The sequence below is a fragment of the Phacochoerus africanus genome, chromosome 10 (assembly GCF_016906955.1).
Source record: "Phacochoerus africanus isolate WHEZ1 chromosome 10, ROS_Pafr_v1, whole genome shotgun sequence".
Classification (NCBI taxonomy): Eukaryota; Metazoa; Chordata; class Mammalia; order Artiodactyla; family Suidae; genus Phacochoerus; species Phacochoerus africanus.
In genome coordinates, this window is record NC_062553.1 from 136,488,161 (window position 1) to 136,514,895 (window position 26,735).

The 26,735-nt window shown below is 46.1% G+C and overlaps 1 protein-coding gene across 1 annotated transcript in view; it reads left to right on the forward strand.

Annotated features, from left to right (window-relative positions):
• RASGEF1B (RasGEF domain family member 1B) overlaps positions 1 to 26,735 on the forward strand; it is a 527,684-nt gene that overhangs the window by 349,188 nt on the left and 151,761 nt on the right. The window contains exon 4 of the mRNA XM_047798223.1: positions 25,444 to 25,527. Within this exon, the coding sequence (XP_047654179.1) occupies positions 25,444 to 25,527 (84 nt within the window). The remainder of the gene's footprint in view (positions 1 to 25,443; positions 25,528 to 26,735) is intronic.

Sequence of the window (26,735 nt, forward strand, 5' to 3'; positions counted from 1 at the left end):
TTGCGCCAGCTCTGCAGGTGCTGTTCCGGTCTGCATTCCAGAGCCATGACCAGATTCTGGGAGAAAGAGCTGCGGTGGACCGCCCGCACAGTGTGTGGGGTCGCACAGCGCACCGAGTGGCTGGGCCTCTAAATGAACATCTCCAAAAGCAGATGCAATTCATATCCCCGACATGTTTCACAGGGAAGTTCAGCATGATAGCCAATATCAGCCACGGGGTTCCTTTGTTCTTGGAAGCTGCTGTATGTCATTATTGCCATTTTACCAAAAGGGAAAGCGGACACCCCGTGATTTACCCACAAAAATACCGCTCATAAGAGGTAGAATCTGGCATGCCACTAAAGACTATAAACTCCACAAATAGTATAACCTGAGAAGTTAGAAATAGGAGTTCCCATTGTGGCTCAGTGGTAATGAACCCAACTAGGATCCATGAGGTGGCGGGTTCCATCCCTGGCCTCGTTCAGTGGGTTAAGGATCTGGCGTTGCCATGAGCTGTGGTGTAGGTCACAGAAACAGCTTGGATCTGGCGTGGCTGTGGCTGTGGTGTAGGCTGGTGGCTACAACTCCGATTCGACCCCTAGCCTGGGAACCTCCATATGCCGTGGGTGCGTCCCTAAAAAGACCACAGAAAAAAAGTTTAAAAAATTGACATGAAAGAAATAGTGTTTCCTAAAGAATGCTACCTTTGTGATGCGATCTAGGCACGTATTGATCAGTTGATATATTGATAAGTTCCAGGCCGAACATAGCCAACGGATAGAATTTCAGGCAGGAGTTATGCTTCTTGAGCTCTGCTCGCTGTGTGTGTTCTGCATTTTCAAAGGTTAATGCCAGGCTGGTAACTCTTAGGGGGCTTTATTTCCCTCTACTGGTAGTGAATTCTGAATACGGCTTCCTCACTCCAATCTGCTGTCTCTTCTGTCTTGGAGTCAGCCCTTTGGAAAGATGTTTGTACTCATCTTAGCTCTTCAGCAAGCCCTCCTCTACAACCCACCTCCCCAAACAAACCAGAACTGCAACCCGAAGCTGCAAAATGTCCTCGGAGTGAGCATAATCTCCTAGCATCAGAAGTTAGTGGGAGCTTTGCCGAGGGAGAGGAATTAGAAAGCAGCCCATAAAAATAAACGAATCTGTTTCCATAGCGACGGGAATCTCTCTCCTCATAGTTTTTATCCCGTGTCCCCCACGGATCCCTTAGGCAGAATAACAATAAACTCGAGGAAAACATTTTATTATCTTAATGGATTCTTAATTTAAAGCCACACGCCTTTAAATTATCTTCCCAAGGATACGGTTGCCCGTGACTCCCGGAACTGAACACCTGAACGGAGCTGCAGGAGGAAGCTCGGCCCCCAGAACCCAGCCAGGCGGGAGAAGCGGAGTGGGGAAGCCCTCGTGGGTTGCATGAGCATTTTGGATGCAGCCTTCCTGATGGGTAGCACACCTGTCATGTTTAATATTTCATCACTGAGGGAAATGTACGTCTGCCTGTGTTCATCTGCCGAGTGAAAATCCTGCACCCAGGAAGCCTGCATGTGGTGAACACGACAGGGCTTCCTCATTTTGCCCCTAAATCATATTCACAGCAACCGGGAGGAATCCGTACCAGCTGCGAAGCCCCAGCCGCTGCTCTTCACCCACCAGCGAGCTCCTGGGAGCCCTTTGCCTTTGCTGCTGTGGTGCTGCTGGGTCTGCCTCTGCCATCACACCAAGGAGACCAAGGAGGCAGAGGGAAGCCCAGCAGCTGTCCTGTTGGAAGAGTAGCTGCAGAGACAAAGGACCTAGGGGAACAAATTCCTGGGCAGAATGTCCTAGGGTGCAGGTGGGAGACTGCGAGGCTCCCGGGAAGTGGAGCTGGTGGAAATGTCCGGGGGTAAATGAGGCAAAAACTCGTAAGACAGGAGACGGTCCATATGTGGAACGGCGCGGACCCCACGCGTGGAAATTATTTCAGCATTGTCACAAAGCCGAATGAGGAGGATCTGCGTGAACACCCTAGATTTCCTGGGAAGTCATCTCAATGGGGAAAAAAGGTCATGACTCCCTTCCTTAACCCCTTGTGAAGGTGAACGTACGTCCCAGTTTTCTTGGAGGGTTTAAGGTTTATGTCTTTTGTCCCAGGGTAACCATTACTGCCACCTCTTTTCATCCTCAAAATATCTCAAAGGTGGGAACAATAAATGCTAAGATCACCTCCCTAAAGCCGCAAGTGTAAGTCTAGTCATCCACTGATGATTTTATCTGTTTCTATACATATTACCTGCTGTTTCTAGAGCGATTTGGGCCACATTTCCAGGATGTAGCCGCTGCCAGGGGTAGCCTCTTTCAAGCTAAAGATAAATGGAGCCGTGAAGACACATTTCTCGAGATGAGAAGTGGAGAATGGGGTTGCTTCCTTCTCAGGTCGTGATACTTAGGTGTATAATGAAAGCCCATGCATTAGTTTTGCACCCCAGATGCAAATTTCTTGAGGACAAAGAGAGAATACTGTTTATCTTTCTGTTGCCAGGGCATTTATAGGTTTTCAGAAGTGTGTAGCAGCCCTAAATGAATGACTACAACAGTAATGAGAAGGGAGTTTATTTGGGCCCAACCCCAAGAAGAGTTTGGGGAAGCAGGTTTGCATACTCCTATGAGACAGTGGAATAGAGAAGGTGAAGGGAAAAAGGAATTTCAGAGACTCTTATTTTCTCTCTTCCCGTCATTCGTTAACTTTTTAAAAATTGCAAAATAGTACATTGTATCCAGTTTGGAAAAGGGAAAAGGCAATAAGAAAAGAAGATTTAAGAAGCTCACTCATCTCCCAGAATATAATCAGGGTGAACTTTTTAGGATATGGCTATCTTATGTTTCTGACTCGTATTGACATGCGCGTAAATATGAGTCGGTATATTCGTGTGGTTTGGGGCATACCTCCTCTTTTCAGGATCACCGCTCTGGGAGGGACTGCGCTGTTGCCATTAGCAAGATTCTTCGTAAAAAACAGCCTACCACTACTTGCTCAGGCGGCAAATGAGAGCCTAGAATCATGTGGAGAATTTCTGTGAGTCCTGCAAGTGGTGGAAGGGGAACTTGAAGAAAGAGAGGAGATTGTTTCTGTTGCTTTATTTGAACTCGAGTTTTCCTTAGCCTTTGCTAAAGTCTTTTGTTGCTAAAATCAAGTGAGTGCAGTTGGCAACACGGAACTTGGAATCAGAAGATTGGTACCTATATTCTGAAGTAACCGTTTATTTGTTGTCTGAACCTGGGCTAGTTCTTTAACCTTTTTTTTTTTTTTTTTTAAACACCTGCACCTGCAGCATATGGATATTCCCAGGCTAGGGGTCAAATGAAAGCTGCAGCTGATAGTCTGTGTCATAGCCACAGCAACGCCAGATTTGAGCCACATCTGCAACCTGTGCCAAAGCTTGTGGCAACGTTGGATCCTTAACCCACTGAGCAAGGCCAGGGATTGAACCCTCAACCTTACGGTCCCTAGTCAGATTCATTTCCGCTGCACCGTGACGGGAACTCCAAAGGCTTAGCTTATTTAGCTCAGATGCTCATCGTTTTCTTGGGTACCCGAAGCCTGGACGGTAGGATAGGGAAATCAAAGGGGTTGTGCTGTATACAATGTAGTGGCATAGACACTGAGGCTGGGGTGGGAACTTTCCCTCAAAAGACAGTGTAGGGGAGCAGGCTTCAGGTGACATCTCTGATTCCAGGAATGAGATGAGTCTTTGAGGAGGAATTGAGAGTTAACACGGGAGTTTAAATATCATCACTAAGTACTGAGAGGCAAGAGTGGGCTCGTGAGGGGAAAGTGAAACCAATATTCGGCAAATTTCAACAAAGTCCAGTTGGGAATAGAAAGCAATGAGCAATCTGAGAAGTTTAAGGTGCATCTCTAAGGGAAGCCGATCTATTTCTTTTCAGATTAGGACCAGCCATTCCTACTTTATTGGGCAATGGAAGAAATAGGACACGTCCTCAAGGCCATAGACAAAGAGACGTACCGGGCTGGCCAAGATGAGCTGAAGGGAAGCTGAAGGTTCATTAAAATATAGGTGGGAGTTCCCGTCATGACACAGTGGTTAACGAATCCGACTAGGAACTGTGAGGTTTCAGGTTCAATCCCTGGCCTCGATCAGTCGGTTAAGGATCTGGTGTTGCCGTGAGCCATGGTGTAGGTCTCAGTCGCGGCTCAGATCCCGTGTTGCTGTGGCTATGGTGTAGGCCGGCTACAGCTCCGATTAGACTCCTAGCCTGGGAACCTCCATATGCCGTGGGAGCAGTCCTAGAAAAGGCAAAAAGACAAGAAAAAAAATATATATATATAGGTAGTATGTGCCAAAGTGCTGGCCTTCATTCATTGAAGATGTAACTTGGTTCCGGGCATCATCATAAATACTGGGAATATGGCAACTCTTCCTTACCCTTGATGTGCCTTATCCCCCTTCCCTGGCTTATTTTTGCTAATAGAACTATTACCTTTCTCAAATACTATCTGTTTCACATGTCTTTATTTCTCCCCTAGAACCTAAAAGCCATGGGGTCTGAGCTCTATGAGAGTGGGGAATGCCCTCTGTTTTGTTCAGTGTTCTATTTGCAGCATCCAGAAAGTATCTTGCTCAAAAATAACTTGCTGAATAAATTAATGAATTCCATCATTTATCTGTGTTACTTGCACAGGAAAGAAGAGAGATCACATCCACAAGGCAGCAACTATCTGAATGTTCCTTGGAAACATTGATGAGGCATGTATACATTTCTATATTAATGAGAGGATTTTCCTCTCCTATTGGGCATAAATATATCTCAGTGGGTTTACCAGTATATTAATCAGTATAGGCTGCATGATGCTGTGACAACAAATTGGCCCCCCATTTAGCTTAACTCAACACAGCACAGGCAGTGCAGAGTAGCCAGAGGTTCTACTCCACAGAGTCACTCAGGCACCCAGGCTCACAATATCTCCACCAGCCTTTGCCACCAACACCTCAATGTGACACTTCAGGGTTTGCCACTGCAGGAAGAAGGGGAACAAGCACAATTTATGACTCTGCTCAGTTTTGCTCCGAGCTTGCTTCTTTCTCCAGCATGATCTCAAGAGACTGGGGAAGACGGTCCATATATCCAGGGGGAGAGGAGTGCCAGTTGAGTAAGCGTGCTCGTCTTTGTCATAGCCAGTGACCAGTGCTGTGGGGCATCACTCATATTTAACAGAAAAAGCTCTTGGAGGACAAAGAATTGACTTTGGGGTTGTTTGGTTTAACAAAGTTTGAAATACAGGCCTAGAACTAAATAATTATAATTACATAACTATATTGCATATGTATGAACAACACTTGAAGCCAAGTTTTTGTTTTTGTTTTTTGTTGTCAGTAAATTAAGGGGAAAAAAAATCACACAGGGATGGCAGCAAACAGTCACAGACCCATTCATGTGACTGGATCAAGGTGCTCTCTCTTGAGGTTCCCACTATGGTACATGGGTTAAGAATCTGACTGCAGTGGCTCAGCCTGTTGTGGAGGTGTGGGTGCCTTCCCAAACCTGGTGCATTGGGTTAAAGGATCTGGCGTTGGCATTGCTGCAGTTGCAGCATAGGTCAAAACTGCAGCTTGGATTCAATCCCTGGCCTGGGAACTCCGATAAGCCATGGGTGGAGAGACACACACACACGCACGCGCACACACACACACACGCACACACACAAAGTCTCTGTGGCCTGTTGTGAAAATTTGTTCATCTAACCAGCACTGTCAGTGCTCATTCTCTTTCCCCTTCATGGAGAGGGAATTTTTTATCTCCTATGAATGTGAAATTGTTCCCGCAGAATCCATCTTTCTGAACATAGGGATGTCTATTTGGACCTGACCTCCAAGGCCCCATTAAGCAGGAAAAGCAAGAGCTCACTATCTTCTAAAAACAACAGATTCTGGCTTTTTATCCTATTATGAAGGAAATTCCATCATAACAGCTTGGTCACTGACCTCTAATTCTCAGGCTTGGCGGGAGGAGTTATACATGTCTCAAACAAGCCCAGTTGTCGTAAATTCACCCTGCTCCTCCATGAGAAATGTTTGCAGAAAGTGATTGTACAAGCAGGCAATTGATGAACCTATACTGACACGTCATAATCGCCCAAGTCCATAGTTTACCTAAGGGCTCATTCCTGGTGTATAAGAACATGATATCATGTATCCATCAACATGTGGTACCAAACAGAGGGCTTTCACCGCCCTGAAAATCCTCTGTGGTCTGCCTGTTCACCCCCTTCCTTACTTCTTGGCAACCAGTGATCTTTTTACTGTCTCAGTAGCTTTGCCTTTTCCAGAGTAGCATTGAGTTGGAATTGGACAGCATGTAGCCTTTTCAGATTGGCTTCTTTCACTTAGTAAGTAAGATGCATTTAAATTTCCTTCATGTCCTTTCATGGCTTCATAGCTCCTTTCCTTTTAGCACTGCATGATATTCTGTTGTCTGGATGTGGCACAGTTTATCCATTTACCTACTGAAAGACCTCTTAGTCACTTCCAAGTTTTGGCAGTTATGCATAAAGCTGCTGTTAACATCCGCATCCAGGTTTGTGGGGGCATAAGTGTTCAGCCCCCTTGGGTAGGTACCAAAAAGCATGATTGCTGGAATGTATGGTAAGGATGTGTTTAGTTTCGTAGGAAATGGCCAGCCTGTCTTCCAAAGGGGTTGTGCCATTTTCCATTTCCACCAGCAATGAATGAGGATACCTGCTGCTTCGCATCCTCACCAGCATTTGGCATTTGTCAGTGTTCTGGACATTGTGGTCATTCTAATAAGTGTGTAATGGTATCTCATTATTATTTGTTTATTTTTTAGGGCCACACCTGTGGCACATGGAAATGCCCAGGTTAGGGGTTGAATTGGAGCCACAGCTGCCAACCTATGCCACAGCCACAGCAACACTGATCCAGTCAATGTCTGCAACCTACACTGAAGCTCACAGCAACACCGGATCCTTAGCCTACGGAACCAGGCCAGAGATCAAACCCACAAGGGGAACTCCCTCTTCATTGTTTTATTTTGCATTTCTCTAATGGCATATGATGTGAAGCATCTTTTCGTGTGCTTTTTGCCAACTGCATGTCTTTTTTGGTGACTTTTCTGTTAAGATGTTTGGCCCATTTTTTAAACTGGTTGTTTTCTTATTGCTGAGTTGTAAGCGTTCTTTGTCTTTCTTGGGTTAGAATCCTTTGTCAGATATGTTCTTTGCAAATGTATTCTCCCGGTCTGTGGCTTGACTTCTCATTCCCTTGACATGATCTTTTGCAGAGCAGAAGTTTTTAATTTTAATGAAGTCTAGCTTATCAATTATTTCTCTCATTGATGGTTCCTTTTGTGCTATGTCTAAAAAGTCATCAGAGTTCCCTCTGTGGCAGAGTGGGTTCAGAATCTGACTACAGTGGCTTGGGTCGCTGTGGAGGTGCAGGTTTGATCCCCTGCCACACACAGTGGGTTAAAGGGTCCCACATTCCCACACTGTCACAGCTAAGATTCAGTCTCTGGCCCAGGAATTCCATATGCTGTGGGTGTAGCCATTAAAATAAAATAAAATAAAGTAACAAAAATTAAATGTCATCAGCATATCCAAAGTGTTCTTCTATATTATCTTCTAGGAATGTTGTAGTTTGGCATTTTACATTTAGGTCCATTTGAGTTAATTTTTCTGAAGGGTGTTAGGTCTGTGCCTATAGAGTCACTTTCTTTTCCCCAGGTGGGTGTCCTGTTGTTGCAGCGCCATTTGCTGGAAAGACTCTCTTTGCTCCGTTGTATTGGCCCTTTGCTCCTTGGTCAGAGACCAGCCGAGTATATTTATGTGGATCTGTTTCTGGACTCCCTATTCTTTTCCATTTTTTTCCTACTCTTTTGCCAGTATCACACTGTCTTGATTGCTATAGCTTCCTTCTTGTGATTTTTATTTTAAAAAATTTATTATAGTTGATTTTCAATGTTCTATCAATTTCTGCCATACAGTAAAGTGACCCAGTTAAACACACACACACACATAAATGTATATATTCTTTTTCTCATATTATCTTCCATCATGTTTCATTGCAAGTGATTAGATATAGTTCCCTGTGCTCTACAGAAGCATCTCATTGCTTATCCACTCCAAATGCAGTAGTTTGCATCTACTAACCCCAAACTCCCAGTCCACCCCACTCCCTCCTCCTCCTCCTTGGCAACCACGTCCATGAGTTTGTTTCTTTCCTGTAGAGAGGTTCATTTGTGCCATATATTAGATTCCAGATATAAGTGGTATCATATAGTATTTGTCTTTCTCTTTCTGACTCGCCAAGTGAAGTCAGCCATCATTTTCATTTTTATTTGTAGATACTTCAGGAGACGGAAGCAGATGGGCATAGCTGCAGGTTGAACTGCTTTGAGTGTGGACTATTTTCATATCAAAATCATTGGCAGAGTGTGTGAGAATTCTCAGACCCTCCAAATCAGGGCACATGCATTGGACTGACATTAGATTCCAAAAACCAGATAAACACCTGCACCTGCCTCATGATTTTCACTAACTTGACACCATTCAGAGTTGCATTTCAAGTGTGTGGAGGGTACCTTTAAAAAGCAACCAAGCAAGTGAATCCTTCAATCCATGACAGGTTTACTATAAAGCTGAACCCTTACTTAGCTAAGACTAACACCGACCATAGCTAGATTCCACATTTCAGCCAAAACAAATAGATTTCAGAGAGACCGGAGTTCAGATTCAGTCAAAGAGCAGAGGGAATCTCCTGGATAAAAATTGGTAAAACATCTCTTCCTTCCTCTGTGAATTCTGTCATGCTTTCCGTTCCTCTCTCAGCGATTTGGTGGTTAGGTACAGAAAGTCCTTTGTTCTCATCATCCCAGGTCAAAGTGAATCCGGGTATAGACCAAATGTAGTGATAAATGAAGGTGGGCTGACTTTGCTTTTTCTTTCTTTTTGCCATTTGCATGCATACACTAAAATAAAGGGTAAATCCTGGAGTTAAAAGTAGAAGATTAAGAAGACTATGATGGCTATGTTGCCATACTTCAGTTGCATTTTTAACTTTCTCTAAGACTTTAAGAAAAGCCATTCAAATCATATGTTGGAATAAGGAATTAGAGGGAGGGTGCCTCAGAGAAACTAAACACTAGATTGGCACATGAAGCACCAAAATACCAGGTTCCAAGCCAGCAGTGGTATCTCCTCCTCTGCATTTCTTGGAGGGATATTTTTTAAAATTCAGAGCCTAAATGGATTGTTCTCCATCAAGAGCTTAATTTGACTTCAATCTGTCTTTAACTATCAAGTATGCTTTTATGACTCAGAAGTCATTTTATTTATGATTGTAAATTTAATAGAGGAGAGACTCAGGAAGCGTGAACTGTCCCATTCAGAATACTGAAGATCAGAAAGAGAATGTTACTTGAATACTATGCTTGGGGGTTATATGTTCCTGGTGTCGCACAGGTGGGCTTTGCATCTGCTGCATGTCTGCCCTTTTTTAGAGGAAGCTTCCTTTCCCTGACAAGTGAAGGTGTTTCCCTGCCCATAAATGTGATGGAGGATGAAGTCCGTGACGGTGTTCAGGCTCACCTGGTGCCACGTGTGAAGGAGCCAGCTGCCCACATTCCGAAGGCTGCAGTGGCCCCGGTGGGAAGAGCAGCTGGTATCCATGTGCACACATCAGCCCAAACGGCAAAAATAGAAGGTGCAGGCATCAAAAACTGGCTTTGCATTGGGGTGGAGGGCCCCGTTTTCACTCCTCTTGAAGGCTGAGTAATTGCACAATTTGTATCTAGCCGTCACTTGTCAATTATAAGCCGCAGGCAGCAGATGATACTCTAACTTGTCTGCTTGATGGTAATTTTTAGGGAAGAGTGTACAAAAATAGAGTTGGTTTAGGAAACAATGTAATTACCTAAGCAACCAAGAGAAAAATAAATCGGCTGTTCCTTCTGCCCTGTTCTCCCTGTCTGTTTGGCTGAGAGAAGTCTCTTCTTAGGGTTCATTGTTACTATCAATTTCTAAGTGGATTCCAGTGTTGCCTTTTGATGCGACATGATTTTATAACTGCACCTACGTATGCAGAAATGCCCTTAGCATGTGCCAGATCTACTCGATTTAAATTGTTCCTTTTAGTGTTCTCTCTGCTTTAGAATAATAGAAATTTAAGAGAATTAAGGGAAATTCTAACCAAGGAAGGAATCCTCTTTATTTTAATAAGTTATCCCTGAGGCATTTATCTGGAGCTATGGACCAGTAACACTTGATGCCAATCAAACATCATAAAGCTACCACCAATGTAACAACAGCAACAAGGCCAACCAACCCACAAACCAAAACACTTCAGCCTTACAATCCGTAAAATTCTTACACGTTAAATCAGTTCAATATTTGGAACTGATTCCAATTTAGTTGTTAAAAAAAAAAAAAAAAGGTTTATTTGTAAAAAATGAAACATAACAGAAAAAACAGTTTTATTTTTTCCTTATTCTGAACTATCCCCTGAAAAAAGGAGCATCTTTTAAGGAAAGACTTGAGTGTAGGTGGTACAGGGACCTATCACTCTGTGGGACCTAGCAGCATTCTGACCTGTAATGTTTTAGGGTGTAAATATTACACACTAATGTTTATGACTATGAATTACCATTATTACCTAAGATTCATTAGCAGAGCTGGAATGCAGCATTAGTAGCTGAAAAACATGGGCAGACAGTTTGTCTTACTCACCCCTCCCTGGAACATTCATTCTTTCCAAGGCACAGCTACCACCTTGCCTCGGATGCTGTACACAGACACAGGAAAAAAATAAACAATGTCATGTGGCATTAACGAAGTCTGCTCTAAGCACCCTTCATACATTAGTCACAACTTTCCTTGGCTTTAAAAGAGGCGGTATTCGGGTGACATATGGGTGGACAGCATAGTTTTTGGAAACATTCAGCCTTGGGTTCAAATTCTTGTCTATCATTATACACAGATGATATCAAGCAGTGTATTTCAGTTTTTTTGTTTTGTTTTGTTTTGTTTTGCCTTTTCTAGGCCCACTCCTGCAGCATATGGAGGTTCCCAGGCTAGGGGTCGAATCAGAGCTGTAGCCGCCAGCCTACGCCAGAGCCACAGCAACGCGGGATCCAAGCCGCGTCTGTGACCCACACCACAGCTCACAGCAACGCCGGATCCTTAACCCACTGAGCAAGGCCGGGGATCGAACCCACAACCTCATGGTTCTTAGTTGGATTCGTTAACCACTGCGCCACGACGGGAACTCCTATTTCAGTTTATTAAATGTCAATTTCCCAATCTGCAGAAATATTCACCATAGTTACTGCACAGGGTTTGCCTAACCCAGGGCCTCCTGTATTACCATTGAGCAAGGGTGACTCACTGGGGTTATCACTGGCTATCTATCTAGGGGTGTGTGTGTGTGTGTGTGTGTGTGTGTGTGTGTGTGTGTAAACACTTAGGCACAGTATCTGCATATGATGTGGTCAGTATGATGCTCACGGTATCTGCGCATGAAGCGGGGGCCATATGATGTGGTTACATAATGGCCTCAGGGCTTTTCTCCTTGCTCTCCTCCATTTGTAACACGCCTCTTGGGGTTTTTCACCGGTAACTTTCTCTTTTTTTTTTGTCTTTTTGTCCTTTCTAGGGCCGCTCCCATGGCACATGGAAGTTCCCAGGCTAGGGGTTGAATCGGAGCTGTAGCTGCCAGCCTACACCACAGCCACAGCAACTCAGGATCCGAGCCGCATCTGCGACCTACCTCACAGCTCATGACAACGCCGGATCCTTAACCCACTGAGCAAGGCCAGGGATCGAACCTGCAACCTCATGGTTCCTAGTCAGATTCCTTAACCACTGAGCCACGACGGGAACTCCTTGTGACTTTCTTATTTGCAAGCGACTCTAGCTAATAGAAGCAGAAAAGGAAATGTATTAAAAGACACTGCTAATGAAGGTTATGTAATGTTATAGATCAGTGTTACCTCAATAATGAATGAATCAATCAATCAATCAACCAATGAAGAAAGAAAGGAAGGAAGGAAGGAAGGAAGGAAGGAAGAAAGGAAGAAGTAGCAGGCATTTCTGAAAGGCAGTCTAAGTTTGGTAAAATGCATGTGGGTACAACCCTTTGGGAATGTCTCTGGCCTTGTCTACTGGAACGGAGTGGGGCCTGTGATCTAGCGATTCTTCTACCGCATGGAAGACGCACACGTATGTGCACCCAAAGGCAAGGGTGAGGATGTTCGTGGCAATATTGTGCATGAAAGCCCCACACTGGGAATAATACAAATGTCCGTGAGCAGTGGAACGGACAGACTGGGGTCTCTTCAGAGAATGGAATACTACACAGCCAGAAAGTCGGCGCCCTGCCGCCACGCGCAATGCCGTGGGGAAGCACAACAACGTAATGCTAAGGACAGGAATGCAGATCCAAAAACATAAGTTCCATGATTGTATTCATATGGTCTTTGCGCAGGGGAGGGTGTGGGAAACGGTGGCCTTAGAAGTCAGGGCAGCGGCTCCCTTTGGGGAGCGACTGAGAGGCGGCATGGAGGAGTTTCCACCTGGGTCGGGCCTCGACTGGGCCTCGGGTTGCTAAGCAGGAGGCAGTCCGTCCCACGGGAGGTAGGGAAAACGTCTGTCCTCCTTGGCCTGAGAGTCTGGGAAGCTGCAGACAGTCTCATGAGAGGTGGGGGAGGAAAGCCAGACCCACTAAGGGACAAGGGACAGCAGTGACTCTGTGTCCTAAGATAGATACGCTTTTATGTTTTCACGTTTTGTAATAAAATTTCAGATGAAAATATCATTGGCATGCATCCTCTCTCTACCAAAACTTTACTGTCAATTCCATGTCTTTTGTTTGTTTGAGAGAAACTAACGTTTGTGCGATGCTGTATGTTCTGGCTTTTGGGTCCTGCTCATAGGCTGCATCGCACGAGGAAGCCAAGACAGCGTCAAAAGGGCCCCGATGCCTGTGTCTGACCGGGTCAGCCTTTCATAACAAAGCCACCAGGCGGTCAAGGCAGGCACAGAAAATGGACTAGCAGCGTCTTTGCTTCCTTTTTGAGGAATCAAGAAGCTAAAAGGCTCCAACCCAGATCTTCTGACACTAGACTCTGTGCCCTTCAGTCCGAATGCAGTTTGGATAACAGGTCACATCTAACAAAGGAAACCAAACAGCAGATTTAAGGATTGAAAAGTGAAATGAGCACACGAGGCTGTGCCGTGAACCCCACGCCAGATGCCTCCCTGAGCACGTCCCACTAGGAGTCACCTCTGGACTGGTTCTAAAGTCCAGCCCAGAGAGGGCTCTCCTCCCATCAGAGAGAGCTTATGTATTGATGGGTCCAGAACTACTGCCGTGAAACACCATTCCTGGGCCTGAGAATTATAACAGCAGTTAAATATCTAAGATAACATAAATTACAAGGTTTAGAGTCTACAATGTGTAAATTCTTTAGGAATTTTCCTCTATTAAATTGGAGTTTAAATGGGGAGGATTGCTTTTGGCTTAGAAATCACTGTGCCGTATAACCCGTGACAGGGAACCTCAAGGCACGGTGATGAGACAGGTGGGCATCTGGTACCCACGGCATCCCTCTCAGTTGCAGTCACTGGTTACTCCCCATTGCTCTCTATCAAAACCTGGCCTTAAGAGATCATTTTCCCTCAGTCATTCTGCCTTATTTTATGAATTAAAACCCACGTGCCATCTTTCCCAGGGAATCTCATACATTCAGCCTTCTGCGGGCGTTCCCCTCGTGGCTCAGTGGTTAACGAACCTGACTAGTATCGATGAGGCCGTGAGTTCCATCCCTGGGCTCGCTCTGTGGGTTGAGGATCCCGCATCGCCCTGAGCTGTGATGTAGGTCGCAGGCTCGGCTTGGATCCCATGCTGTGTGGCTGTGGTGTAGGCCAGCAGCTACATCTGTGATTCGACCCCTAGCCTGGGAACCTCCATGTGCCGCGGTGCGGCCCTCAAAAGACAGGGAAAAGAAAGCTTTTTGCTGACTATTAATTACAGAATGAATGTCTTTCCCTAGAAGAGAAATTTCAGGTACCAATAATCAAAGGGTGGGGCTGCCTTAACCTTTGCACTTGACATTGTATCACCTGTCTGCTCTCTGGGAGACGGATGTGGCTCCGTCTGTGATCTTGCCAGCTGCCCTCAGTCTCTAGTGACGTGGAAATGCTCAGGATGCCCACGCAAGGGCTGTACTGCGTGAAGAGGTTTTCACTGTGCGCACACGTCGTAGAAACGCCAGAGTAACACTGAGCAATCTTTCAGCTTCAAGGAGAGATGGACAATGAAGATAATTCCACTTTACTCTGTTTAGAGCTGAAAAATGAATCCAAAAGTCATGAGAGGAAAGATTTCAGAGCAAGAAAATCCATCTGCTTGGGGAAACACAGAAAGGCCTGAAAATGTGACAACAGACGATTATTCCCTTTCCCTTAAAAGTTGCATTTGCGTATAAGGGATGGATGGATATTTTCATGTTTTTGTAATTTTAACATTGCATAGGCTCTAACTACTAGTAACTGATTTTATCCCTGAGAACAGAAATTTTGTCTGTGTAGTCTCAGAATCCAAAACTCAGCTTGAGCCTTCACAGATGCTTGAACAGATCAGGCTCATAGAGTTTCAGACAGATCATTTTTGTGTGATTTTGGAACCCGATTTGAGTATCTCTGCTTCCTGTGTTTTACCTGAGCTCCTGACTTGGGAAAGGCACTGCGGTGCATCGGGTGCCATTTAGCACAGTCCTCTGACGCTGCCTAAGAGTGTCATTGGGCCACGTACACCACAGCAGTTATATAGACAAACCTGTTTTTAAAATACAAATAGAAGGAGTTCCTGTCGTGGCGCAGTGGTTAATGAATCCAACTGGGAACCATGGGGTTGCGGGTTCGATCCCTGGCCTCGCTCAGTGGGTTAAGGATCCAGCATTGCCGTGGGCTGTGGTGTGGGTTGCAGACGAGGCTTGGATCAGGTGTTGCTGTGGTTGTGGCCTAGGCCAGCAGCTACAGCTCTGATTGGCCCCCCAGCTTGGGAAACTTCCGTATGCCATGGATGCGGCCCTCAAAAAGATAAAAAGACAAATAATAAAATAAAATACAAATAGAAAACAAATATCATAGGGTATCACTTGTATGTGGAATCTAAAAACCGATACTAATGAACTTATTTACAAAACAGAAATAGAGTCACAGAAATGGAAAAGAAACTTAGGGTTACCAAAGGGGAAGGGGAGGAGGGGGAGATGAATTATGAGTTTGGGATTAACATGCGCCTGTTATATACCTGTATAGAAAATAGTTGACGAGGACCTACTGGTGAGCCCAAGGAACTATACTCAATATGTTGTAATGACTCATAATGTAAAAGAATCTGAAAAAAAATAGACATACATACATAGAACTGAATGACCTTACTGTAAGCTTGAAACTTACACAGTATTGTAAATTAACTATACTTCAATTAAAAAGAAATTGGTCAGGGAGGGAGGTTAATAGTCCTATGAAGATAAAGCAGTTGTATGCCAATGACTTTCTCTCTCCATCTAAATTGATTAAAGTTGTGTGTTACTGTGTATCATTAAAAAATAAAGTTTAACTTAATGAGGCAATCATTAAAAATACAACTGAATTTTCTTAGCTGTTTATTAAGTGCTTAACCACAGGATTCGTGATTGTCTCGCTGCTGCTTTGGCACCCAGCAATGCCTAGACTTTCAGCAGGGCGAGTTTCATTTACTACAGGGCCCTTGGTTCAAAAAGCGGGAAAAATGGCCTTAAATGAACTAAAATATAAAGTGTTTTCCTTTCTTTCTGCAGCTTCTCTCTCAACCTATTTACTGTTTTTATACTTGGCATTCTAAGTAAAGAACTATTCGATTTAGTGTGAATTTTTGTATCTTGTATTTACATCTGTATCGTCCGCTTTACATGGAGATATAAGAGCATTTCACTTGCATGCAGGCTCGCTGAAATTACACAGTTAATACTCAGTAGCTTGTCACATGTGCGCATTTGCTTCTTACGGAGCAGGTACACTGGGTAACACGTACACTAGGTAACAGGGTGTGTGCAGGGAGCGAGCAGAACATTTTGGCCCCAGCGAGAAGTTCAAGTTGAGATAAGAAGGCAGGTGAAGGCCCAAACGTGGTACAACATTTACCCAAAGGGTAATACCTTCAAAATCAAGGCTGTAGAGTGTCTGATGTAGCTCAGCAGGTTAAGAACCCAACTAGCATCCATGAGGACGTGGGTTGGATCCCTGGCCTCGATCAGTGTGTTAAGGACCCGGCATTGCCGTGAGCTGCAGTGTAGGTCGCAGATAGGGCTCAGATCTGGTGTGGCTGCAGTGTAGATCACAGATACGGCTCAGATCTGGTGTGGCTGTGGTGTAGGCCAGCGGCTACAGCTCCGATTCGACCCCTAACCTGGGAACCTCCACATGCCGAGGGTGTGGCCCTAACAAGCAAAAAAGAATCAGGGCTGCAAAGTGGGGAGAGCGCTTGTGCCTCCGGCACCTTGAGGCACAGAAGCCTCCCAGGCTCCCCCCCTGCACCCTCAGCGCATCCTTCCCTTCTGGAGTCTGTCAAGTCTGCACCCCGTCTCCACTTCCTCACCCTCTAGGTGCCTGGCTTTCCTGGTTTGCGGTCACAGTGGCCTCACTATTTCCCTCGCTTACAGTCTTGCTCCCTCTCAAACGACGCCCCCATCTGCTGGCCAGGTGACCCATCCAGATGTTGTCATAAAAAATTGTGTGCTTCCTGCCTCCTCTCCAGAGCCCCCCCTCTCCACCTCTGCCTCACTCCTTAAGATCTGACGCCCCAAATTATGCTATTCGGTACCTCTTGCGCTCGTGACGTTGCCTCCCTTCGTGCCTACACCGCTCTTTTGTCTTTAACTTTGTCTAACATTTGTTCTGTCTCCCTCCCCTCAGCTCCTCCTGTGCCTCCTCCTCCTGGGAGCCCCCCGGCCACAGGAGCTCCTCTCTTGGCTGGGCTATGGATGCTCTTCCTTTTGCTCTCGATGCATCTCTGCCTACCTGTGTGCGGTATGCACCAGTCCTTTCGAATGATTGGTTTACCTTTCTTCCCCACTAGACTTGGGGAAGCTTCTTGAGCTTCTCATTCACCCACGTGTCCCCAGGGCCATCTCAGAACCCGGCATGCACACTTCTGCCTAAGCTTTGTCACCTGTCATGGCTGTATTTTCTCCCCAGTTCATTTGGAAACTGTTCCTACACTGACTGCTTAAAAGCCCCCCAAAAGTTTCTCTCCTAAAATCCCTTCCTTCTGATATTGAATCTTTTTTTTTTTTTTTCTCTCTTGCTAGGAAGCCTTGCAGTAGTTTTCTCAGGTTGCCACTGACTGAGTGGCTTGAACCACAGAAATTTATTTTCTCGTAGTCCTGGAGACCAGAAGTCTGAGATGAAAGCGTCAGCAGAGCTGGTTTCCTCTGAGATTTTTCTCCTTGGCTTGTAGATGGCCAGCTTCTCCTTGGGTCCCCACATGAAACCCCTTGTGCGTGTGGGTCTGTGTGGAAATTTCCTCTTCTTTTAAAGCCTCCAGTTATTTAGATGGAGGCCTATGCTAATGACCTCATTTTAACTTAATCACCTCTTTAAAGAGTCTGCATCCAGATCGTCACATTCTAAGTTGATGGGACTCCGTGTGACTTTGAAATCAGCTTGTAACTTGCCTCTTACCCATTGATAGTTTTCTCTGAATTGGTTGCTGGTCTCCAACAGCCTCCATCTGCAGAGAGGCAGGTTACAACACCCCCAGCTCTCTCCCTCCCTCCTGTAAGAGCCCCTTGTGATCATTCTGGGTCTGGACCTCTGAGAGTCCATATTGCCGGGGTCATTTTGCATGTGTTGACCTCCAGTGGTACATAGGAACTGGGGGACTGCTTCTCCATATGATCTTTTCTGGTGTCTGAATAGATGATGACTTTGCGTTTTCATTTTCCTTCCTATTTTTTCTTTTTCCTTTTTTGTCTTTTTAGGGCCACGCCTTTGGCCTATGGAAGTTCCCAGGCGAGGGGTCAAATGGAGGTGTGGCTGCTGGCCTACACCACAGCCGCAGCACCCTGGGATCCGATCCACATCTTCGACCTTCACCACAGCTCACAGCCTCGCCAGCTCCTTAACCCACTGAGCGAAGCCAGGGATCGAACCTGCGTCCGCATGGATACGGGTCAGATTTCTGCCGAGCCACGACGGGAACTCCTTCCCTCCTGTTTTTTCTGAACTCCCAGAGGATTTGGTGTCCGTCTCGTACAAGTGAACGGACTGTGATGTGGCGTCACCGTCACGTCTTGGCTCTGACCCACCAGGAAGAGGTGCAGTGTTCGGGTATCGTTGATCGAGTGCTTCACTGGACCCTCTTTTTGAAAAAGCAGATTATATGCTACACGTTTTAGTGCTGAAGAAATACGGAACCCCAAATGCGTCATACATCGAATGAGTGTCAAAGTTATTCTCAAAAGCAGGACTTCCGAGTCGGGGGGTGGAGGGGGTCAGGGCTTTTTCTACTTTATCATTATTATCTTATTTACAAGGTCCTTGGGGCCAAACATATACTTTTTAAAGAAGCATTTACTTTTATGAGCCTGTGCTTATTTTATTAACTCATGATTGATTATCTCTTAAAATATTTAAAAATTTGTATATTTTAGGCTTGTGTTTTACGTAAAGATTTTTAAATTTGTAGTTATAATTTATGATGTACAGTTCTGAATATTTTTCAAATTAAAAATTAAATATAGGAGTTCCCATTGTGGTTCAGTGGTAACAAACCCGACTAGGAACCATGAGGATGTAGGTTCTATCCCTGGCCTCGCTCAGTGGGTTAAGTATCCAGCATTGCCGTGAGCTGTGGTGTAGGTCGCAGACACAGCTCGGATCCTGCGTTGCTGTGGCTGTGGTGGAGGATGGCAGCTTCAGCTCCGTTTCAACCCCTAGCCTGGGAACTTCCATATGCCTCAGGTGTGGCTCTAAAAAATTAAGTGGTGTATTTAATTTTTTTTAACATGTTCAATAAACTTCTAAATAATCTCCTTGCACCTTTTATCATTTTTATAGTCTATGATTGTTATAAATGTTATTGAAACATATTTATAAACCTTTATGTCACTTAAGCAGTTTAGCCCAGAGCTGAGTTGGAGTGCACAGGGAGTGATTTGTTGATTGACGGCAGGGAGGAAATGACGTAAATTAGAGAGGGGATTCGTAGATACCCCCTAATATTTTACGGTGAAGAGGGCACAAAGGAAAAAGAAGACCAATAAAACATTTGTCATTAACGTGAAAAGTAACATTAGGACTTATTACGTAAGATTCCTTGCTGAGCTGCATTTTCACTTAAATCCTCCAGACAAGCCCATGATGTCGGTCTCTCGTGCCTTATGTTTGGGGAAACTGATGCTTAGCAATTCAGCTGCTTACTCAAGGTCTCAAAGCCCGTGTGTTATGGGGCTGGAATTTGATCCCATGCCTCTGACTCCGTGCTTGTTTCACTGTGACACAAGCTCAAGAAATTACACCAAAGACACGTAGTCACCAGTTACTCATTGAAACCAGGGACATGCTGGATTCAGATGCTTGGAGCCAATGAAGCCCATAGAAAAGGGCACTGCTTTGCTTCGGTTGGTCATCTGACATTGAGTTACTCACCTCTGTGGCTCTTGGTGTCTTCATTGACAAATATGAGGTTAGTTGTGGCATCTTCTTTGTAAGTTTGCTGTGTAGAAAACAAGTGTGTACGTGGGAACGTACATGCATACACAAGTGATGCATTTAGGACAGACGGTGGCTGTGTAAACCCGTCCAGTCCTTTTGAAAAGCAGTAGTCAGGCAGTAAGTAACAAGAACCTTAAAGAGGTCCACATCTTTGGCACAGGAATCCTACTGCTGGAAAAAGAGTCTAAAGAACTGGTTCAAAAGACCAAAAAAGTGTGTTTGCATAGGTATATTCACTACCGAGAAAAATCGATGGGTAGTTTCTCAAGATGTGAAACCTGGTGTCTTAAGATCTAGGTGTACGACTTGGAGAAATGAAAACTTGTGTACGCATGTTCACAGCTGCCTTACTGATGATAGCCCCCAAGGGGAAACAGCTCGAACGGATGAATACGTGGGTAAAATGTGCGACATCCATTTAGTTGGATGTGGAGGCAGAGTGGAAAAGGGTCGAGAGCTGACGCAGATGCCACACGTGTGGAGCTTTGAAAACATCCTGCTGAATGAGAGTCACAGAGGACCACACACCGCGTGATTTCATTTCTATAATGTGTCCAGAACAGGCGAAAATGCAGAGAAAGAAAGCTGACAGGCGCTTGCCTCGGGCTGAGGGAGGGACAGGCGGGGTGGTGCGGGACTGCACGGTGGGAAAGGGTGTCTTGGGGCGGGGACACAGATAGGCTCAAATTCTGTTGTGCAGGTGGCTGCACCGTCCTGCGAGCAGATTAAGAAACAAGGACTCGTGCACTTTAAATGGTGAAGGGGAGGCTGTGTGAATTGTATCAATAGAACTGGTTTAGAAACTTCAAAAAAGGAGTTCCTGCTGTGGTACAGTGGATTAAGAGTCTGACTGCAGTGGCTTGGGTCTCTGCAGAGGTGCAGGTTCGATCCCCAGTCTGGTACAGTGAGTTAAATGATCCAGCATTGCCACAGCTGCGTCAGAGGTCACAGTTGTGTCTCAATTCAGTCCCTGGCCTGGGAACTTCCATATGCTGAGGGTGCAGCCATTAAACAAACAAACAAACCAAAAACCTTCAAAAAATTAGAGAAAAATGGAAATAATCGAAATACTTATCAAGATGTCAAATACATTATACTCCATCCTGCTGCTGGAACGTGATGTAGTCACTAAATATAAACCCAAGGGTTATATAACAGCACAGAAAATATGTCATGGAATGGAAAATGTAGGAGAGTGGCGAGAAGTGGCCCTGTAGCGAAATATACGTCCCTTTGGATAAAGTCTGGCAGGAAACTCAACAGGAGGGGCCGGTGAAGGGGATGTGTCTCCTCCTTTCAGAAACCCCAGGAAAATTGTCGGAAGTTTCCAAAGCACTTGTTTTAATGTCTCTTGTAATGGTAGCCTTGTGGTAGGTACAGGTGCCCCTGAAGATGCATGAAACATTGGAAAGGAAGGAAGAAGCCCTAGGGACAGTTTCACAATCCACGTGTAAAACCTCTAAGGAATAGACATTTAAATGCCAAAATTCAGTGGCGCATTTAAGGCAAGGGGGTCTTGGGGGAGGTGCTGGTGAGTGTAGGGGCAGATCAGCCTCTCACAGGATTCCGCCGGAAGCTTAACCGCTGAGCTGCTTGCGGGTTTGTTCTCCTCTGTGGGCCTCTCTGTGCTGGCAAGCGTGGAGGGAGGGGGTTTTCAGGCACCGGCGCTGGTGTTGGGTCCGTGATAATAACCCGGAGGAAGCAAGGACGCGCAGCAGTGCGCGCAGGTTACTGAAGTTCACCCAGATTGTACCGAGTGAGGAAAAAGGGAGGAAGTCTGGTCAAGCCTGCGTGAGTCACCACTTCAGGGCCCTCCGCCCAGCTCTCCTCCCTTCCCAAGGCCACCTCACCTCTGCGCCTGTGCCCTTGACCCTTGCGAAGAAGGAACTCCAACTGCCCTGGGCGGGGCGAACCCCAATTCCTGTTGGTCGGCCTCAGCCACTAGGTTGGGGGCCAGAGAGAAGAGGGGCCAGAGCGATGGGGTCGATGGCCAAGACGTCTCTTTTCAGGAGCGTTCTCCTTCCTTGGTTCCCCCTGAATGTTTCAAGTACCCAGTGCCCTCAACGTCCTAGGTCCCCGAAAGAGCTGAGGCTCTTGCCAGGAGCAGGGAAAGTGCTGGGTCAGCAGGTCTCTGACCGCATGGACGGAGCAGTTATTTTTACTCCGGGTAAGAAGTGGGAGACAGGCTGAGGCTGCAGGGAGGGGCGACCCTCCTTAAGGCGGATCCGCATCCAAATCCAAAGAGAGCGAGCGCGTTGCTCTGGGCCCTGAGGTGTGGGGAGGGGGTGGGCAGTGGATGGATGTCAAAGTCCAGGTTTTCTGTGGAGGGTAACATCCAGAGCTCGGGGGGGAGGGCAGCTGCGTTTTGTCAGTGTCATTAGGATCCTGGGGGCCGGCCAGCGACACACCCTTCAGCGCGTGTGCCATCTGGACCGACCCTGCTGCGTGGGCAGCTGAGCTGCACTTGCCAGAAGATCCCCGCGTCCTTCCTCCTCGGACCCTGCCTCATTCCGTCCTTCGGTGCCAGGCACTGCCCTCAGATTTCAGACTCCAGCCTGAACCCTGGGGGTGTCCTCACAGGTCACGGCCTACGCCACTTCTTTGGTCTCCTTTTAGGAAAGGGACCCCAGGCCCCCGTCCCGTGGAGCGTTCTGAGCGGTTCAGCTGCTTGCCAGGAAGGCTCTGGAGTTACCGCGGGAAGCAGAGAAGGGGGCACTTTGGCCCTTCTTGTGCGGGGAGCTGGAATTGATGGCTGACCTGCCTGACGCTTCGGCAACTTCTCTGTAATTCTTTATTAACCCCTTTGCCCAAGTCCATTCTCGGAGCCCCCACCGCACGTTTTGCAAACGGTTCCAGGGGAAACCACACTAGCGCCAGCCAGGCGGCCCTTCAACCACCCGAACAGCAGCAGCAGCAGATCCTGTGGGGACAGCCTGAAACGGGGAGAGGAGACGGGGAGAGAGAAAGCCTGCCTGCGAGAACGAGACTCCTGACTCTTCTGTTTTGCCTGCGAACCTATTATTTCAGAAATTCCTAGGGGAGTTCCCGCCGTGGCGCAGTGGAAATGAATCCAACTGGGATCCATGAGGTTGCGGGTTCAATCCCTGGCCTCACTCAGTGGGTTAAGGATCCGGCATTGCTGTGAGCTGTGGTGTAGGTCGCAGAGGTGGCTCGGATCCCGAGTTGCTGTGGCTGTGGTGTAGGCCATCGGCCACAGCTCCCATTAGATCCCAGCCCAGGAACCTCAATATGCTGCAGGAGTGGCCCTAAAAAGACAAAAAAAAAAAATTCCTTTTAATATATGGCCCAGAATCAGTGTGTATTTTCCCACCAAGCAAATATTTTCTGGGTAAGAAAGCTATGCTTTGTGATGCTTGAGTCGTTTTAGTCTTAAGTATACCCAGCGCAATCGTATCAAGGGACTCTTTGGTCTAAAGCAAATCAAACTGCACAACAGCCTCAGTAAACTAGTTACACGTTGCCATGGCAACTGGACCAGCCTCAGAGGGAAGGACAGATTTCTTCAGATTCATCTTCTGTGTCTGCAGATTGACTTCCTTGAAGCTGAATCATGTGTCCTGGTCATCAGGACACGTGATTTTCATTAAAAAAAAAAAAAGGAAGTTTTTCATTTAAAAAAAAAGTTGCAGTCTCAGTTGATATATTTTGGCCTTTACCCCGGTGCCATTCAACGTCTTTTTATCTCTGAAAGGCGGGCTTTGGTAACTGGATCCTTTGGAACTTCCGTTCATGGGTTCACTAGCATGGTTGGGACCTGACCGGGAGGGTGGTAGTAATTGAACTTTGGTGGCTGGAACATGACCTGTGAAACGCGCTGCTACTTCCAGCTTAACTCCTAATGGACAGAATGTGCATCCCTCGGAATCCAACCAGAAGCCTTGTTTCCAGACTATGGGAAGAAGTCAGGTTTCAGTGGCTTCTCCTGGGGGGAAACTGCAGGGGCCTCCTCCCCAAGAATTAGGCTTTGCCTTTCCAGGCCACATAGCTGCACAGTTAGCCTCAAAATACCCTGTGAGATGTGTGTAAATAACACAAACCACATTTACAGGCAGGGCCACCCAGGCCGAAAGTACAAGTCATTTGCCCAGACTGGGATAATTAGGAACGGCAGGGGTAGAAATTCCAGCGGCTCATACTCCATTCCTTCACGGAGACCCCTGAGAAGTCTTCCTTTCGCTCCAGAAACACGGCCAACGAATGGACAGCGGGAGATGGGGACGAGTCGGGGCTTGCTGATTCATTTTTAAAGGTCATCTTTATTTTATGAGGTTATCGGTACCTACAGTTACGATTTTTTTTCAGTAACAAGTCTCTTGATGTTTCCTCTAATGAGACTGAAAACAGATGGAAAATTGTGCATAGTGAGACGGAGAGCTGGGGGGTGGAGAGGGCTGGCTCTGATGAGGTGTTTCTACCCAGAGAACAGATTCAGCTGACAAAGGCGAGGCGTCCTCTGATGGAAAGCACCTCCATCCATGTCTTGGTCTGTTCAGGCTGCTGTAACAAATGCCACAGACTAGGGGGCTTCTAAGCTGGAGGCATTGATTTCTCGCAGTTCCGGAGGCTGGGAGTCTCTCTGAGGTCAGGGTGTCGGCTTGGTCGGGCGAAGGGCTTCTTCCAAGCCACAGACCTCTCCTTGAATGCTGACAGGGGAAAGGGGCCAGAGAGCTCCCTGGAGCCTCTTTTTCAAGGATACCATTCCCCCCCCCCCCAAATCACTTCCTCAAGGCTCCACCTCCTAATCCCATCACCTTTGGGATGAGGATTTTAACATATGAATCTCAGGGGGAGACAAACATGCAGACCAGAGCCACACGAAGGACCCGGGTTAGACTGTGAAGGGTACAGAGATATGAAGGGTTGAGTGGCGTCTTCAGGAGCTTACCTTCCCAGCCGTGAGTTGTAAGCACTCTAATGATAACTGCATGCAGTCGGGAGAGATTTGGCCTGACTCTGTAGCCAGAAGGAGAAGAATACAGCAAAGTATTTCTTAGGGAATCTGAACGGGGCTTTTTAGGACAGGTAGGAAATCATAGATATTGAGGAAAGATCTTTTAGACACCAGGAACAGTGTAAAAAGGCATAGGTTGGAGTCTGTGGAAGAAAAATACATTTGGCCAAATGCCGCGTGAGGTTTAGGTTAAATCGTGGAACAGAGTTGGAACTAGGGCAAAAAAGTGAAAAAAAGCCATGTTTTGGAGTGTTCTGAAAAGGAGGTGGAGAACTTCAGACATTACCCCATGTAGAATCAAAGATTTGAAAATCAGAAGTTTACCTGTGGTCGGTATGTTTATGCAATGAGGCGAGATATTAGTAAAGTTATTTTAGAAAAACAAACAAAACAGATTCACACAGTCTAATCTATGTTCTAGAAAGATACCTTAACAGATTAGGCTGGAAATATTCTGCACTTATGTCAACATTCCTTCAAAATGTCATCAGTGGTTTTGAAATACACCCCTGTACAAGGTTAAATGAGTTTGCACAGACTGCAAACTGAAGATGCCTGCGCAAAGATGCTGACTCAGGCATTTCGAGTGACAAGCATTAACTTTAAGTGCTGGAGGCACTACTGTTAGAGGCAGGGAAATGGCTTCATGCCCCAGGAAACCCAGCCAAGTCCCTGAAATCACTCTCTCTCCTTTCCTTTCTTATAGGAACAGCAATGGAAAGCTTCCATGTACGGCAGCATGACTCCAATCTCCTTTACAAGCCCTCTGATCGAGAAGCCAGTTGGTAAAGTAAGACTAGTTTGTTTCTTGTTGACCGGTGTGGTTTGCGTCTGCTAGCTGTTCTTTCTGTCTTGAGCTATTTGTGCGACATAATGAAGTGGATCTCAAAAGCGGCCGATAAAATCCAAATTGGGAACTCTTTGGTTGGCCGTTGTGGCCTTTGCCCCAAGCAAAATGTTGAGCTGAGTGATATTAATCTGAGATTCTCTTGCCTCACCTTCCGTCTCCACGTGCGTCTTGATGACATCCTCCCCAACTCCCTTCAATACCCTGCTCTCCCAGCTCTTTGACTCGCCTCCCCCTGCCTATCGGAACTTGTTAGAAGGGAAGAGGTGGCTTTTAGTCATTTACATTGTAGCGGACGAAAAAAAAAAATTTCCTCTGCTCTCTTAGGCTGCAAATTGAACTGAAAACAAACAAACCAAAAAAGACTAACCGGAGAAAAGGTGTATGACTACAAATAAGGACATCTTCCTAAAAAAGAAGAAATTGTATTTGGAGTTTATAGACCGTTTTAACCAAGAGTGATTAACTGTGGAAAGTGTTCAGAGAAAGGAAAAGGACCTGGGGCTTCTCTGGGCGGTAAATCGTAAGCTGGTAAATATATGGGGGGAATTAGTGGAAGTTCAAGGGTTATTGGGGAAGGTTAGCTATATGCACACTCGAGTTGCTGCCTTTTCTATTTATTGATCATCTCCGGGATTAAATGTCACCTTCTTCCTGGTGTGGGAAAGAAAAACACCTTTCCAAATGTGTGCTTCCTTTACAAAGGAAAATTTTTGTTCTCCTTTTAAACAGAAAGGGAGAGGGCAGAGGGCTTTTCCCACATGTGCTGTTTCTCGGTTGCCTTTGGCTCAAGATAATCCTTATACCGAAGTGGCATATTTTGGGATGGCATTTTCTGATGCGCTTAAACATCTTAGCCTGAAATCCAGCCACCTTACTGCCTCTTTCAAACCTACCTGTTGTTTAAACTATCTTATGGAACAAAAGACCTTCCCTCTAGAAGTGAAATTACAAGTATTTGCCTGAACTGCTATCAGTCCCATCAGGGAGGGTAGAGCTGGACGGATTGAGAGTATGGGCTCAGAGTTCTTGTTGTGGCTCAGCATTAATGAACCTCACTAATATCCATGAGGGCGTGGGTTTGATCCCTGGCCTTGCTCAGTGGGTTAAGGATCCGGCGTTGCCTGTGAGCTGTGGCATATGTCGAAGAC